General features: G+C 35.4%; 1 protein-coding gene across 2 annotated transcripts in view; it reads left to right on the top strand.

Moving 5' to 3' along the window:
• The window catches only part of EPHA3 (EPH receptor A3), a 405,754-nt gene that overhangs the window by 317,102 nt on the left and 70,670 nt on the right, over positions 1-17,982 (top strand). The window contains exons 6-7 of one of the 2 annotated variants that reach the window (XM_019965680.2): positions 5,942-6,066; positions 8,868-9,030. In XM_019965680.2, coding sequence (XP_019821239.1) covers positions 5,942-6,066; positions 8,868-9,030 — 288 coding nt within the window. The remainder of the gene's footprint in view (positions 1-5,941; positions 6,067-8,867; positions 9,031-17,982) is intronic. The other variant, XM_019965731.2, reaches the window with a different exon arrangement.

Raw genomic sequence — 17,982 nt, forward strand, 5'->3', positions numbered from 1 at the left:
TTCTTAAGTGGGCATTGTAATGCATGGTACAAAAAAATAAGAGAGAAAGGCGTTTAAAGGCATGCCTGATTCAAAGGAAAAATCTTTCAACCATTTACTACATGATATTTTCCCATGGAGATAATTTTTTAAAGCTTTGGCTCACTTAGAAAAACTGAGCCATTTTGTTATTACTTTAACTTGTCCAATCTTTAAACCACAGAGATACCTCAGAGGTTCATTAGAAATTCCCAAACCCAGAAAGAGGAAAGTCCCAATAAAAACAAACGAACCAAACCAGATCCTTTAGGAATTGAATTTTGAAGTTTTGACTTCCTGATTCTAAGGATGGATCATATTTTAGTTGCAGAATAGTAGTAAATGTAGCTTAAAAACACCATCGTTAAAATAATGAAGCCCTTCCATGTCTGTCAGTATATGTGACCTGTGCAAGTGTTGTATGATTAAAAGGCAAATTGTCAATTACACACGCCCCATCTCTAACCAGATCTCTTTACAAAGAATCCTTTCTTAGCCTAATATCTTTGCTTCCCTGTTGTAATTTGTTTTGTTTGTTTGTTTGTTTCTATTATTTCATTAGATGCAGTCAATGGCTCAGGTTAGGCTGGTATTGAAAGAAAATCTTACCAGTCCTCTATAAATAAATAATTAATGTTCAATTATGAACTATTAAGGGTTGCTCATCTCTGTCTGTCTTCTGGACTAGTCATTGATGTGATTCAAGAGATGGCCATCACAGTGTCCAGCAAATAGGAAAGAAAATACTCAGGGAATAATTCAACCCTTGGTTCCCAGAAAGGTATGTCTCCTTAGTACAGAAATTGAAAAGTATTTTGATACTAGCTTTCACAAAAGCTAGTACTGGATAATATGGGGTGATACATCTGCTAATCTTATATCATGACCTGAGAACACTTTAAAAGAATGAATTGAAAGAGCCATGAGCAAATTCATTATGACACCACATGTTAATAAATTTTTCAGTATTCAGAGTGTTCAAAATTTTTCAGTGGTGCAGTGTAACTTCAGAAAAACTTCATGGGAGATGATTAACTGATTTATTGGTCTTTTCTTTCCTCCCGACCTTCACCATTTTTCTCTTTATTTGTATTCTTTTAAGAAATATTTTAGTTAAAAATAAATTTTTGTTTTGAAAAATAAAAATAAATTTTTCATAAAAATAAATTTAACCAAGTATATCATATCTCCTTTCTTTATTTTCCAAAGAGCACATATATCCAATTATACCAAGAAAAGCAAAAACAAAGGATCAAAAATTTGCTCCCTCCTCAAACACAACACAAATGTATGTTACAACCAAGACAGTATTTTAAAAAGTCATTGCCTTACTGGAAATTTTTACCTTCCTAGTGTCTTAATTTTTCTTCTTATCAATTTCTTCACTTTTTTTCCCCTAAAAAATTATTCATTTACTACACTGTGTAAATTCCTGGACCTGTTTCATAGCAGCCTACTTTGTCATCAACTTCTTCCTATTAGTAAGAGAATCCTTGTAATTATATATCATTTAAGGTATATAAGCAAGTCAGCAGAATAAACCTGTTAACCTTGGGCTGTTGTGGGGTTCATCAGCAATTCCTGTTTTAGTTTATATACCAGCACTTTGCTAGGGAAAAACCTATGCCTCCTCCTCCTCCTGGGTAATTTTCACTCTCCTCCCAAGCATTTCTCTAATCTTAGGACTTTTTTTCATCCAACTATTATCCACCATTCTTTCAAATCACAAGTTAAGAAAAAAAAAAAAAGAAATGAGAAAAAGTCAAATGTATGATGTACATTGCAGTGTGTGCGTGTTCAGTTGCTTGGTCTTATTCAACTCTCTGCAACTCCATGGACTGTAGCCAGCAGGCTCCTCTTTCTATGGGATATTCCAGGCAAGAATACTGGAATGGGTTGCCATTTCCTACTCCAGGTGATCTTCCCAACCCAGGGATTGAACCTGCGTCTCCTAAAGTGGCAGGCAAGTTCTTTACCACTGAGCCACCTGGGAGTACTATGGTTCTTTTATATAGAAAAATAAGAATTTCTATGAATTGCTACCCTTATGACAGAAAGTGAAGAAGAACTAAAGAGACTCTTGATGAAAGTGAAAGAAGAGAGTGAAAAAGTTGGCTTAAAGCTCAACATTCAGAAAACTAAGATCATGGCATCCAATCCCATCACTTCATGGCAAATAGCTGGAGAAACAGTGGAAACAGTGGCACACTTTATTTTTCGGGGCTCCAAAATCACTGCAGATGGTGATTGCAGCCATGAAATTAAAAGACACTTACTCCTTGGAAGGAAAGTTATGAACAAGCCAGATAGCATATTCAAAAGCAGAGACATTACTTTGCCAACAAAGGTCCATCTAGTCAAGGCTATGGTTTTTCCAGTGGTCATGTATGGATGTGAGAGCTGGACTACAAAGAAAGCTTAACACCGAAGAATTGATGCTTTTGAACTGTGGTGTTGGAGAAGGGTCTTGAGAGTCCCTTGGACTACAAGGAGATCCAACCAGTCCATCCTAAAGGAGATCAGTCCTGGGTGTTCATTGGAAGGACTGATGTTGAAGCTGAAACTCCAATCCTTTGGCCACCTTATGCGAAGAGTTGACTTATTTGAAAAGATCCTGATGCTGGAAAAGATTGAAGGCAGGAAGAGAAGGGGATGACAGAGAATGAGATGGTTGGATGGCATCACCGACTCAATGGACATGAGTTTGGGTAAACTCTGAGAGTTGGTGATGGACAGGGAGGCCTGGTTTGCTGCGGTTCATGGGGTCGCAAAGAGTCCAACACAACTGAGTGACTGAACTGAACTGATGAATTTGGAAAATCACTTTGAACAAATCATTCTTCCATACCTGAAAACTAACAAAAAAAATGTAATCCATATTACTGTTTCTCATTAATATTACAAATTGTATTACAACACATGAGCAAGTATGGGTAAATTATACTTTAAGATGTGAATTTAAAAAAAAGTGTTCTAGGAAACCATTTAGAAAGCATGGATACAGCGGAGTGCTCATGGAATTTGTCTCTTCCTACAGTATATTTTATTATGTCTTAAAATTATTTATTAGGGGATAGAAAAACAGATTTTGTTAATTATTGATTAATATTAAAATATTGATGAGCATTACCTATGCATAATGGGATTTCAGCTGGTGCACTGTACTGGAACTCCTGAAACGCAGCCAACACAAGGGCGTGTATTAAAAGAGCAGAACAAATGACTTAACAGGGGCCTAAAAGCAGCAATCAGAAAGGGTTCATTTAACTTAGAGATGGCACAAGCTTCGAGCAATTGCTTCTACTTAAGTAAGTGTGGAATTACAAAAGGCTATTTATTACAATCCAGCAGGGCCCTGCAGCTTGCTCAAAGACCTTTGAAGAATTTCAACAGTTATAAAGTCTTGCACAGTGCAGAAGCAGTAAAACTTAGGCAGGTCCCCAAAAGAGCCTGGAAAGCATTCACTAAAAAGTTTATGTGATACTCTTCACAATTGTTCTTAGAAACAAATTATTTTTCTTCTTTTTTAAGGAGAGATGCTATACTTGGTAATTTTCAAAACTTCTTTGAAAATATATTTTAACTGTTAAGGAAAACAAACCAGTTTCGAGCGATATGAAATTAAATAGGGAGGGTCTCCATGGGTTTAATAGGATAGTGTTCCAACATTCTGCTTCTTTGAAATGCTCTGTAAGCATGCATTAGAAGTCATTCTATTAATGGATTTACTTCAGGAGGAAACTTGTTGAAATTTCTCCATTTTTTTTGTACAAAAAAAAGCAAAATTTTTAGCAACAATATTGGGACTGAAATTATTCTAGTAACAACAAAATAATAAATTGTTTTTTCTAAATATCAGAGTAAATAAAAAGAAATTAATTGTTGAAAATTTAACATACTTGCTATTTATTTCTAACTCAGTGACATGATTATAAATTCTGAATAAGTTTATAAAATTTCAACTAAATATGTGTAAAATAATTTATCATTAACATAAAATAAATTTCAGAGCAGCAAACTGCCTCAGTGTTAGGGTTGGGGATATTGTGAGGCAAGTTTGAAAAATAAAATAATATTGAATAGACAAAAGGCAAACATAAAAGGTAAGTTATATCAGTTACATGAAAGTATGCGTGTGTGCATGCCTGCTCAGTTGCTTCAGAAGTGAATGACTTTTTGCAACTCTATGGACTGTAGCCCACCATAGAGTTCTGTCCATGGGAATCTCTACCAAGAATACTGGAGTAGGTTGCCGTGCCCTTCTCCAGGGGATCTTCCTGACCCACGGATCCAACCCGCATCTCCTGTATTGCAGGCAGTTTCTCTACCAACTGAGCCACCGGGGAAGGCCACATGAAAGTATATTAATTGTTAATGGGTGCGAAATGTGATAAAAGAAATGATTTTACTTTTCCAACATAAAAGCAACAGTTACATTTTACTTTGGAAAAAAATTAAGTGATCATCCCCTGGCCATTAAAATAATGAGACTTTAATTACAAAAATTCATAAGACATTACATATAGTAGAAATAAGAAGACAGAAAATTTGCTGTAATAAATGCTTTAAGTTTACACTTTGTAAAGAAGTGTCACAAGGCAAGTTTAATGAAAGCTCTATTTTTAAGTAAAGAATAAAATAAAAGGCATTTATAGACAGGAATAAATTGGATGGCAGTTTGGATGCAAAAGCTGGCAAGATAATCATAATAATGTTAATAATAATAATGATAGCTGATAATCATAGAAACAGCAAATCCATGTATAGGAAACATCTATTGCTAGCTCTTATAGGAAAGGCAAATACATAGGGTTCTAATAATCCTTGATTTGAGAAAAGTCTTTAAAAAATATGTCCCTTAGTAATGAAAGCAATTCAACAGTTGGTGTTCCTGAGAACTCTTGATTTTTGTTTGTTTCATGTTTGTAATTGTTTTACTGCATTCCATTAGAGAAGAACGCTGCTGAACTTCACAGTGGCGATTTTGGTTGGCCAGTGTACCAAGACTGAGATTTGAAACCAAGAGTGCATTGATGGATAGTATGCATTTTTCTTTTTAATGGAAGGATTTGAAGTCTGATATCACTTAAAACATGTTTAATCTTCCATTAGAAAATATGGTGACCCTGTGATATCTGATCCAGACAGATGTTTTTTATTCATATTTATATTTTTGATAATGCGTAGGAAAAACATAACAAAGAGTCACCACCCAATAAGAGCCTCAAAATATATCTAGAGAATTGTGACACGAAGAGCACCCGCTTCCTCAGTACTTCTTATTAAATATACTTTTTTTTAAGAAATGGAAATGTAAAAGTAGAGATTCTTGTTTCCTGGTATATATATTTTTATTCATGAGAGCTTTTTTGTCAGAAGTCAAGATCTATTTTACTATGTCCTAAATCCTATCTATTTTACAATACACTAAATATTATTATTACCTATGGATACCATGGGACTCCTTGTGCATAATGGATTCCAGTCCTCTTACAGAGTTGCATATGAAAATGTTATCAATGAGCTGAAGACTCTGGCATTCATAACTTTGCAACATTATAACAAATAGGTAGTCCTAATATTTTTTTTCTTTTTTAATATATCAAATATATTTCATTGCTTACATTATAGTAGCAGATTGAAAACATCTGCTCACTTGCCACTAGTCCACCAGCAGCTGAAAATCTCAGCTCATTTCCACAGGCCTCTATGTACCAGGGCTATAATCCAGCTGCTGAGGCTTGATATGGGGCCAGATTAATCCTCAAGAGCCTTTGAAATGGAAATAGTGCTTTCTTGCCAAGATTAGAACAATGATAGGCTCCATTTGCTTGTCCCCTTCCCTCTCTGCTCTTCTTTACTGCCCTTCCCAATCCAATTAATTTTCCTTCTCCCATCATACCCTCCCATCCTCTCTTTACAGCTCCATCACCTGTCATGACGATTAAGAAAGACCGGACATCCAGAAACAGCATTTCTTTATCCTGGCAAGAACCTGAACACCCTAATGGGATCATATTGGACTATGAGGTCAAATACTATGAAAAGGTGGGGAGATAATGTTAAAAGAGTTGAATTGTGTCAGGAAAGAGGTTATTTTCTCATGAGTATACTCTTGCAAAGAAACGAATGACACTGCTAGCTTGTGAAAATGCTCTATTTAGAACTCTGGTCATGTGCTACCTTTGATTTATAGGTAGAGGAGGGTTTAGAAATTATTGTATTGAATATCCCCCATTCTACAGCAATAAGCCATAGCAAAGATGTTACCATTGAATGTAAGCCATCTAGTTATGATATTAGAGATGACATTTGTGTCTTCTACAGGAGACCCTTGTTCTAAACAACCATTATATAGCAATTCCTTCATCTACTGATGAAGTTCCTAAGTTCATTGCATTAAGTTCATTCCTAAGTTCATTGCATTAAGCATCATTTCCTGATCTTCACATTCACATGAATTTTATTTAATACCGATATGAATGTTGAACTGGTAACAAAACCATTATATTATTGAGCTGATGATGAAAGCTTTCTTTACTTTGTACAAGGAGATTAGAAGATGGGAGTATGTGTGCCTCACATTATAAAATTGTGTTTGGTAATACAATTGTAAAAAATAAGTACATAATTATTTGTAAGTATAATTCAGGCCATGATATTTCATCACTCTAGGTACCACTTATTTCTCCCTGGTTATAAATTATGGTGAGGTTTGAAAACAAGATGTATTCAAACCTTATCAATAGAGCTGGGTGGTTTCATAACTACTAATATGAACATAACATATTCATTTATCTGCTGCAGTTTACAAAGTATTTTAAAATGAATTGTGTATTGATAGCTTCTATTTACAGAACACGTCTACATACATTATTTTGAGTTGTTTGATAATCTGATGAGAGTAAGTAAAAAGGTTCTTTTACAATTACAAAAACAGAATCAGTGACATTTGAATTTCTCATAGCCTCATTGCTAATAAACATTGGTTCTCTGTTTTGAATTCTGACAGTCATCACTCCTCATGTAATATGTTTTCCCCTGTGTTGCATATCTTCTTCTAAATGAAAATGGATCATTAAGAGATGTGAGAATTAGTGGTATGGTCAGTTATGCAAAAAAATATGTAATGTATAAGCATTTCTCTGCACTATGTGGTTATGCTGTTTTTTGAAATTAAAGTATTTAACAAGTATGATGCCATTTTTTTCATACTGCCCCCTATAGGGAAAAGGATATGTCTCTTTGACTGAGAGAAAGTGAGACCTAATAAACCTCATTGTGCCAAAATCATAGTATGAATAAATTACCTCCTAGCTTTCAGTGATCCACTGTGGTACTGTCAAATACCCATTTGATCATAATCTTCTATTTTTAAAAATGTGACAGGATAGCAAATATAAGAATCCATGTTTTATAGATGATACAACACAATAAAAAGGTAATTAATGATGCACCTCAGTTCAGACTGGATAGCAGAACCAGGGAACACCCAACTTTTCTGTAGAGCTGATTCAAACATACTACTAACCTACATTCATATCTTTTACAAACATAAATCATTTTCCGAACTTATTTCAAAGAAAGCATAAAACAATATTTTGAAACAATATTAACTAGCATAGGAAAAAGTGACTGAATCTATTTTTATTGTCTAAGCATTTTAAAGTCAATGTATACTTATGTATAATATTATTTTAAATTACTTTATACAAATATTTATAGCAAATATTCATAAATTTTGAAATTAAAATTTTTTTCCAAATATGTATGATACTTAGAAATATTTTTAATGTTTCACTAAGATTTAAGCCCTAAAAGATCTAACTTTGACTAGACTTGACTAGTCAAGGTCTTGACTATTTAGTTCATTAATGATGATGAATACAACCATGTAGATATATGCTTAATAAATTTTTTAACACATAAAATAATGATTTCTGTAAAGTAAATACATTCAGCCTTCTTCATTATTTAATATACTAACTCAAATGCTATCTGATACATAACCAGCATCTTTAGCTAAAAAGTATATGTAATGCATGACTTTTTTTTCTGTAATATTCTATTTAGTTTGGGTTGAGGATATGCATTGTTCTATATCTCCTATTCCAGGCCCATCCCAGGTACCAGGGACATTCCACCATTACTTGAACTTAGGTACTTATATACTAATGTATGTTAAAGGAAAAACACAATTCTATGTAAAGTCAATTTTTATAAACAAGGCTTGACACAAAAAGCCTTTATAATTCATGTACAATGTGAACCTCCCAATGTACAATGTGAATTCTTTGGGGAAATATTTCTAGACATTTATCTGAAGATTTTCATCTCTACTAAACCACAGTGACTTAGATTAAACACATTGCAAATATAGTTGATACTAAGGAAGTTATTAATGTAGAATTGTGCATAAAACTTGGACCTTTTAAAATTTAATAGTTTACAGTTAATAGAAATATTTCTGAGATGCCTGTTAAGCTTAATTCAAGGGATATTTTCCTCTTTGAAAGTTTATTCTTAAAATTAGACTGAAGCTTTCATTCAGCTTTGGCTTTGAAGGTAACTTATTTTCATCCACATATTCATTAACTGGCAAAAATGAAGACTAATTATTTCTGCATTATTTGCAGGGAACAGATTATTTTATCCAAGATGGGACATTCTATAAATATTTCTAGCTTAAAAATGCCTCTATTACATTCAGAGAGTTAAACAATTGTCATATCTTATCCATCATATGAGCTGTGTTAAATCTAAAAGAACTGGTTTAGAGGGGTTCAGCTTTTTACCATCTGACATGACTAGGAAGATTCGGTTTTAACATGATTTTTCTTACCTCAAAGCAGGAACAAGAAACAAGTTATACGATTCTCAGGGCACGAGGCACTAATGTTACCATCAGTAGCCTCAAGCCTGATACTACATATGTATTCCAAATCCGAGCCCGGACCGCAGCTGGATATGGGACCAACAGTCGCAAGTTTGAGTTTGAAACCAGTCCAGACTGTACGTATTTTCTTCAATACAGTGTATGAGGGAAAGGCTGTTGCAAAGATGTCTGATAATTCATTCTCACAATCAGTTTTAGTTAAATATGTGATACATTGAGAGTATATTGCTTCTTGTTGTCGTTCAGTCGTTCAGTCGTGTCTGACTCTTTGCTACCCCACGGACTGCCGCATCCAGGCTCCCCTGTCCCTCACTATTTCTTGGGGAACATTTAATAATTTTGTATAGCATTGTATATGTATACTTGTGCTTGTGTAAGTGTATATCTTTTTTTTTTTCTCTTTTACAAATGGAACATATTCTAATGCCTGGAATGCTTCTAATCTTCTATTTGTCATAAATGTCTTTGAGGAACATTACAATATTTTAACTTTAATATTAAAGTTAACTTGAATATTAAAGTACCTCTTAATTCAGATATTCCAGGTTCATTGCATGGTTCAATGAACTATAAAGAAAGAAACTTGATGATCCATGAGGAACTTAATATTGTTTTAATTCTCATGGATCTAGTATCATTTGGAGATTAAGGATATCTAAACTTCATTCATCACCTCATTCACATTCACAAGTAATTTGGATATTCCTGTGTGTCTGACTCTAAATTTATAAAATTGGCAAACATTTTCCCAATAGCACTCTGCTTTTCTTCAAATGCATTTGGTTCATATTAGAAAAAAACCTCAACTAAAATATAATTTTAAAAAGATAAAATCATGGCTACAATATTAATTAAAATAAACACAGATTAAAGATTTCATTTATCTTATTAATTAAGAAGCTAGTAACAAATTAAACAGATTTAAAGGGAAATATGGAGAAGGCAATGGCACCCCACTCCAGTACTCTTGTCTAGAAAACCCCATGGATGGAGGAGCCTGGAAGGCTGCAGTCCATGGGGTTGCTAAGGGTCGGACACGACTGAGCGACTTCACTTTCGCTTTTCACTTTCGTGCATTGGAGAAGGAACTGGCAACCCACTCCAGTGTTCTTGCCAGGAGAATCCCAGGGACTGGGGAGCCTTGTGGGATGCCGCCTATGGGGTCGCACAGAGTCGGACACGACTGAAGCGACTCAGTAGCAGCAGCAGCATGAAGAACAAATACATATATACATACACATACATATTTGTATGTTTGTGTCTGTTTGTGTGTATGAGTGTAGACCATCAGGAAAACTTACATAAATTGGTTAATCCAAATCTGATTAATATACTGTAGGACAATAACTATAATGATTGAGGTCATCTTTTCTAACATAAAAGTCATATCTCTAGTTAATGAATCATTCTAATTGTAATGAGAAAAATTATATACTGTATATAACTATTCTTAGTTTTTTACTTAGAACTAACTTCACAGTTGTAAAACAGGCTCAAAGACAAAGATGAACACTCTTTAGAAACAGATAATCAAGGGAGAGTCTGACAATGCCCAGCATACAATTGAAATGAAACCCAGTAATCTCTTTTGACAGTTTCAAGGTGCCTTTTCTCTCCGTATCTATATTTCCTATTTTATAAATATTTGATTCATGATACAAAATTACATTGTTATTGGTATGGTAGAATTTCATGCCCAAATTTCATGTTTCATAGAAATAGTCAAGATTAACAAAAATTATAAAAGCTGTTTAAATTAACATGATAAAATAAATATTTTATCACACATTTTTTGTCAGACAATTAGAAATGCTAGCTCTACCTTCTGCAAGGTATGAGAACCTAGTGTTAGAATTTACGAGCTCACAGCTGAAATATGACAATTCCTCTGCTCAAAAGGGTGCTTCCATCCTCAAAAACATAAATCTACACAGTTGGCCCTCAAGATCTATGGGTTCCACATTCACAGATCCAAAAAACCTTGAATCAAAAATGTAAAAAAGTAGAAAGTCAAGGGATATCTGGAGTAACAGGCAAGTTTGGCCTTGGAGTACAAAACGAAGCAGGACAAAGGCAGAGTTTTGCCAAGAAAATACACTGGTCATAGCAAACCCTCTTCCAAAAACACAAGAGATGACTGTATACATGGATATCACCAGATGGTCAATACTGAAATCAGATTGTTTATAGTCTATGCAGCCAAAAATGGGAAACCTCTGTACAATCAGCAAAAACAAGACCAGGAGCTGACTGTGGCTCAGATCATGAACTCCTAGTTGCAAAATTCAGACTTAAATTGAAGAACATAGGGAAAACCAATAGGCCATTCAGGTATCAGTTCAGTTCAGTTCAGTCGCTCAGTCGTGTCCAACTCTTTGCAACCCCATGAATCGCAGCACGCCAGGCCTCCCTGTCCATCACCAACTCCCGGAGTTCACTCAGACTCACGTCCATTGAGTCGGTGATGCCATCCAGCCATCTCATCCTCTGTTGTCCCCTTCTCCTCCTGCCCCCAATCCCTCCCAGCATCAGAGTCTTTTCCAATGAGTCAACTCTTTGCATGAGGTGGCCAAAGTACTGGACTTTCAGCTTTAGCATCAGTCCTTCCAAAGAAATCCCAGGGCTGATCTCCTTCAGAATGGACTGGTTGGATCTCCTTGCAGTCAAAAGGACTCTCAAGAGTCTTCTCCAACACCACAGTTCAAAAGCATCAATTCTTCAGCACTCAGCCCTCTTTACAGTCCAACTCTCTCCATACACGACCACAGGAAAAACCATAGCCTTGACTAGATGGACCTTTGTTGGCAAAGTAATGTCTCTGCTTTTGAATATGCTAAGTTGGTCATAACTTTTCTTCCAAGGAGTAAGCGTCTTTTAATTTCATGGCTGCAATCACCATCTGCAGTGATTTTGGAGCCCAAAAAAAAAAACAAGCTGGAATCAAGATTGCCGGGAGAAATATCAGTAACCTCAGATATGCAGATAACACCATTCAGGTATAAATGAAATCAAATCCCTTATGATTATATAGTGGAAGTGACAATTTGAATCAGGGGATTAGGTCTGATAGACACAGTGCCTGAAGAACTATGCGCTGAGGTTTGTGACATTGTACAGGAGGCCATCCCCATCCCCAAGAAAAAAAATGCAAAAAGATACAGTGGTTGTCTCAGGAGGACTTACAAATAACTGAGAAAAGACGAGACGCTAAAGGCAAAGGAGAAAAGGAAAGATATATCCATTTGAATGCAGAGTTTGAGAGAAGAGCAAGGAGAGATAAGAAAGCCTTCCTAAATGAACAATGCAAAGGAAAAGATGAAAACAATAGAATGGGAAACACTAGAGATCTCTTCAAGAAAATTAGAGATACCAAGGGAGCATTTCATGCAAAGATAGGCCCAATAAAGGACAGAAACAGTGTGGACCTAACAGAAGCAGTGGAGAAGGCAATGGCACCCCACTCCAGTACTCTTGCCTGGCAAATCCCATGGACAGAAGAGCCTGGTGGGCTGCAGTCAATGGGGTCACTAAGAGTCGGACATGACTGAGCGACTTCACTTTCACTTTTCACTTTCATGCATTGGAGAAGGAAATGGCAACCCACTCCAGTGTACTTGCCTGGAGAATCCCAGGGACGGGGGAGCCTGGTGGGCTGCTGTCTATGGGGTCGCACAGAGTCGGAAACGACTAAAGTGACTTAGCAGCAGCAGCAGCAACAGAAGCAGAAGATATTAAGAAGAGGTCACAAGAATACCCAGAAAAAATACACAAAAAAGATCTAAATGACCCAGAGAGCCACAATGGTGTGGTCACTCACACAAAGCCAGACATCCTGGAGTGTGAAGTCAAGTGGGCCTTAGGAAGCAATACTGCTAGCAAAATTAGTGAAGTGATGGAATTCCAGCTGAGCTACTTCAAAACCTAGCAGATGATGCTGTTAAAGTGCTGCACTCAGTATGCCAGCAAATTTGAAAAACTCAGCAGTGGCCACAGAACTAGAAAGATCAGTTTTCATTCCAATCCCAAGGAAGGGCAATGCCAAAGAATGTTCAAACTACCACACAATTACAATTATTTCACATGCTATCAAAGTAATGCTCAAAATCCTTCAAGCTTCAACAATATGTGAACCAAGAACTTCCAGATATTCAAACTGGATTTTAAAAGGCAGAGTATCAGAGATCAAATTAACAACATCCTTTGGATCACTGAAAAAACAAGAGAATTCCAGAATAACATCTACTTCTGCATCATTAATTACACTAAAGCCTTTGACAGTGTAGATCATTACAACTGTGGAAAAATTTTTAAGAGATTGGAATACCAGCCCACCTTACCTGTCTCCTGCGAAATCTGTATGCAGGTCAAGAAACAACAGTTAGAACCAGTCATGGAACAATGGACTGGTTCCAAATTGGGAAAGGAGTCAAGGCTGTATATTGTCACCCTGCTTATGCAACTTACATGCAGAGTACATCATGTGAAATGCCAGGCTTGATGAAGCACAAACTGGAATAAAGGTTGAAGGGAGAAATATCAATAACCTCAGATATGCAAATGACACCACCCTTATGGCAGAAAGCAAAGAGGAATTAAAGAGCCTCTTGCTGAAGATGAACAAGAAAGTAAAATGCTGGCTTAAACTCAGCATTTAAAAAAAGAAGATCATGGCATCTGGTCCCATTACTTCATGGCAAATAGACGGGGAAAAACTGGAAGCAGAGACAGACTTTATTTTCTTGGTTTCCAAAATCACTGTGGACAGTGACTGCAACCATGAAATTAAAGATGCTCTTTGGAAGAAAAGCAATGAGAAACCTAGACAGTGAATTAAAAAGCAGAGACATTACTTTGCCTACTAAGTTCCATATAGTCAAAGCTATGGTTTTTCCAGTAGTCACGTATGTATGTGAGAGTGGGACAATAAAAAAGGCTGAGTGCCAAAGAATTGATGCCTTTGAACTGTGGTATTGGAAAAGACTCTTGAGAGTCTCATGGACTGCAAGGAGATCAAACCAGTCAACCCTAAAGGAATTCAACCCTGAATATTCATTAGAAGGACTGATGCTGAAGCTGAACTCCAACACTTTGGCCAGCTTATGGGAAGAACCAACTCATTGAAAAAGACCCTGATTCTGGAAAAGATTGAAGGCACAAGGAGAAGGGGATGATAAAGGATGAGATGGGGGGATGACAAAGGATGAGATGGTTGGATGACGTCAGCAACGCAGTGGACATGAGCTTGAGCAAGCTCCGGGAATGGTGAAGGACAGGGAAGCCTGGCCTGCTGCAGTTCATGGGGTCACAAAAAATTGGACAAGACTGAGCAACTGAACAATAACAGCAGCAATATTTAATATCCTGTGATAAAACCATAGTGGAATAGAATAGGAAAGAATTTGAAAAAGAATATATATGTATAACTGTCACTTTGTTGTACAGCAGAAATTAATTAATACAGCATTGTAAATCCACTAGACTGTACTTCAATAAAATTTTTATATATACATATACATATATATATATATATACACACATATATATGTACAAAACAATTCCAGAAAATTCCAAAAAGCACAAATTTAATTTATGGCAATCCAGCAACTAGTTACATTGCATTAATTTTTATTATATATTATTAGTAATCTAGAGATGCTTCAATGTATAAGGCAGGATGTGTTTAAGTTATATGTAAATACTACACCAATTTATAAAAGGGACTTTAGCATCCTTAAATTTTGGTATCTATAGAAGGTCCTGGAACCAATCCCCCTTGGATGGCAAAGAGGATTCAAGTCTCAGATATGGAGTCTGTATGTTAGACCTCACCTAATCTTCCTGTGATGGAATGAACACGGAGAAATCACCCTTTGAGGACATAAAAACAAGGATGCAAAATACCGTGGAAGTCCAAATCTCTGTGAAGAGGTTTAAAACAAATTTAAAATTTTAGATGCCGCAATAATAAATTACAATTGCAATTTAAAATTTTCAGTTCTAAGTCTTTTTATAAATTTTAAGTGCCACAAAGAAAGTTCCTCATTTTGAAATGATTGTAGATGGAATTTTTTCAAACTTTTAAATAGTTATTGGCATTAACAACACCAAAATGAATAGTTGCTTTAACAAGAGAGATCACAAATCACAGAACTATAAAAATCAAATATTTATTATATAGTGTGTTACAAACTAGGCATATTGAGGAGCAGGAGGTGCAGAACACCATTAGATAAATATGTATTATATTAATGCGTAGTTTGGAACACCAGTCTAACCTCACACATTCTTAATTAGCAGTTAACCCTGTCTGATAAATAAATTTGCAAAACCAACCACAAATTCTACAATTGTAATGTGATTCCAAATTTACCACAGATAGAGCTGTGGTCATGTTATGCATGATCTTCTAATGAGGCATCAGTGTCTGAGGTTTAAGAAACATCCCATTTAAAAATGAGATTCTTAGGACTTTTGCAAACAAGTTTTATATTTGCTATATTTCCATTGATTGATAGATCAGATGAAAAGAAGATAGAGAGAAAGAGAACCTTTTTTAATACCCTCCTCCATTTATAAAAATCTTTCAATTGCACAGTTTGATTTTTTTTTAATCCATTCACTCTTAGTATTTTACTACAGATTTCTTCCAGAGTTTAAAAATAAGTAAATATAGGTTTAAACATTACCTTTTTTCTTAGGGAAAAAAAGAAAAAAAATGAAAACTCTCACTTCATTTTTTAAATCAAAATGATATCTTCATAAGAACTCTAAGGATTTTTCTTATTTATTACAGATTGATATTTAGAAGATATAAGAAACCTCCTGCTTGGAATTAACAGTATATTGATTATTCTAGTTTTTATTTTTTTAATTATAAAGTTTTACTCATAAGACATATAAATATTTCTTAGTAGAACATAGTTTACTTTTATCTGGAATTTAGTTAGTATTTTTTGATCTTGGTTTACCATAACCATATATTTTCCTAAGTGATTTAAAGTTTCTTACTATCAGGTCAAAGAATCTGCCTGCAATGTGGCAGACCCTGGTTCAATCCCTGGGTTGGGAAGATCCTTAGAGAAGGGAATAGCTACCCCACTCCAGTATTCTTGCCTGGAGAATTCCACAAATGAGGGAGCCTGGATGGCTGTAGTCCATGGGGTCACAAAGTCAGACATGACTGAGCGACTAACACACATTATCTATGTGTCAGTGCTTTACATTTATTATCATCATTTTATAGAAGAGGAAACTGAGGCTTAGAGAAGTTAAGTAAGTTTTCTAAAGTTGCTCAATTGGTAAATTATGGGTCTGATTCTAGAACCCATGTATTTTTGTGACAGTATGTAAGGTATTCTCATAAACATGTAATCTGATCCCATTCAGTAAGCTATTCAGATACTATTATTTATTTTTATCCGTGGTCTAGGACACAGAGTTCTTTTTTTTTTTTTTTTTTTTCCCTTCCTGAGATTGCAGAGCTAGTAAGTAAAGTCAATGAGCCTAGAGTCTCCAGATTTTGGAGTACTGATCCAGTGCTGCTATTGCACATTAAAAAGGAAAAGAAAGAAAGAAAGTTATGCTAAGTCCCCCAGAAAACTTATAGAGTATATATGAGTAAAAGGACTTTCATAGAACAAAGATGGCATCCACCAAAGCAAGACGTCCAGACATGGAACAGTGTGGCATGTTTGAGAAAACTGACAGTCTAATATTTTAGAAACCCTGTGGGCAGAAACTGAATCTGGAGTGTGTGCTTTGTGACTACAAAAGGAAGGCGCAGTGTAGGCTTAAGAAAGGGACCCTGGCGTAAACTGACACCCATTAGGATGACCGTGACACACCACTTCAGTCTCCAATGTCTTAGTTTCCCTATCTGAAAACTGGGAAAGATCACTATCGTGACTCCATATGGTTTTTATATTGATTAAGTTAATTGATGTTTATAAAGTACTTAAAATATCACCTGGCATAGTAGTATAGCAGGCACTGTGTGTGTCCTGTTTAAATGTATAGTATGTAATTTGAACATCCAAGGAATTTGTGGAACAAACATATATGGGATAAAGCTGAGTTTTGGCATTGGAAGAGCTTATTGGATATTACTATTCAAGAAGATTGGCCTGGGGACAATTCAGTCAGCACTGCTAAATGCTTCATACTGCCTTTTCATTGTTTCTAATGAATGCGTATGCAGCAACTTTATCTCTTGGACCCTATTTTTAGGGGTTATTAAGAACGCCTGATAAAAGTAGAGTGGAACCATTATATAAAGAACTTTGTATATCAAAATTAGACTGTCGTATGTAATTTTGTAAGATATGGAGTACTTTTTCCGGTTCTTCACAAGGAAAAGGAAATAACAAAAATAGATTTATTAAATCCTTATTATGTGTTTAGCACTGTTCTAGTATTTAACTTGTATTAACTCCTTTAATCCTTACAACAATCATATTACATCACATAGCAAATTGGTACAAAGCCGGGCATTCTGCTCTTGAGAATGTACTCCTCACCAGTCTTCCTTAGGGAAAGACAGTGGACAGCGTGTGTAGGATGGACAAAAATGGGAAGAGACTAGACACAGGGGAAGCAGTTTGCTGTGGGAAACAGAGTCAAACTAAATTTCTAAGAATTATAATAGATATAGATTGTTGACAGTATGCCACATAAAACTATTAGACAACTCTATCACACACATTTAATCAATATTATTCTTTCAAATGTTTGCCAATTTCCAGCACAAAAATAATTTGATTTGGTCATGTGTTTTTAGATAGTCTCTGGAATTTATCTATATTGAGAACTAGAGGGAATTGTAGAGGGGTCAAGTTTAATCCTGTCTTTGATGAAAAGAAAATTCTTTTTTTCTGTCATGTTTAGTCTCCTAGCTTCTCTGACCTTTATTTTATAAACTGGATAAAATTTACCAAAGCATGAGATAAAGTGATTATTATATGTTCATGGAACATTATTGAATTACAAGGTTAAGTTATTTTACAAATGACGCATGATGTATAGCCAACGGATAGGGATGCATCAGTTCAGGTTTTCTGGAAAGCAGATAC

This window comes from Bos indicus, chromosome 1, assembly GCF_029378745.1.
Source record: "Bos indicus isolate NIAB-ARS_2022 breed Sahiwal x Tharparkar chromosome 1, NIAB-ARS_B.indTharparkar_mat_pri_1.0, whole genome shotgun sequence".
NCBI classification, from domain to species: Eukaryota; Metazoa; Chordata; class Mammalia; order Artiodactyla; family Bovidae; genus Bos; species Bos indicus.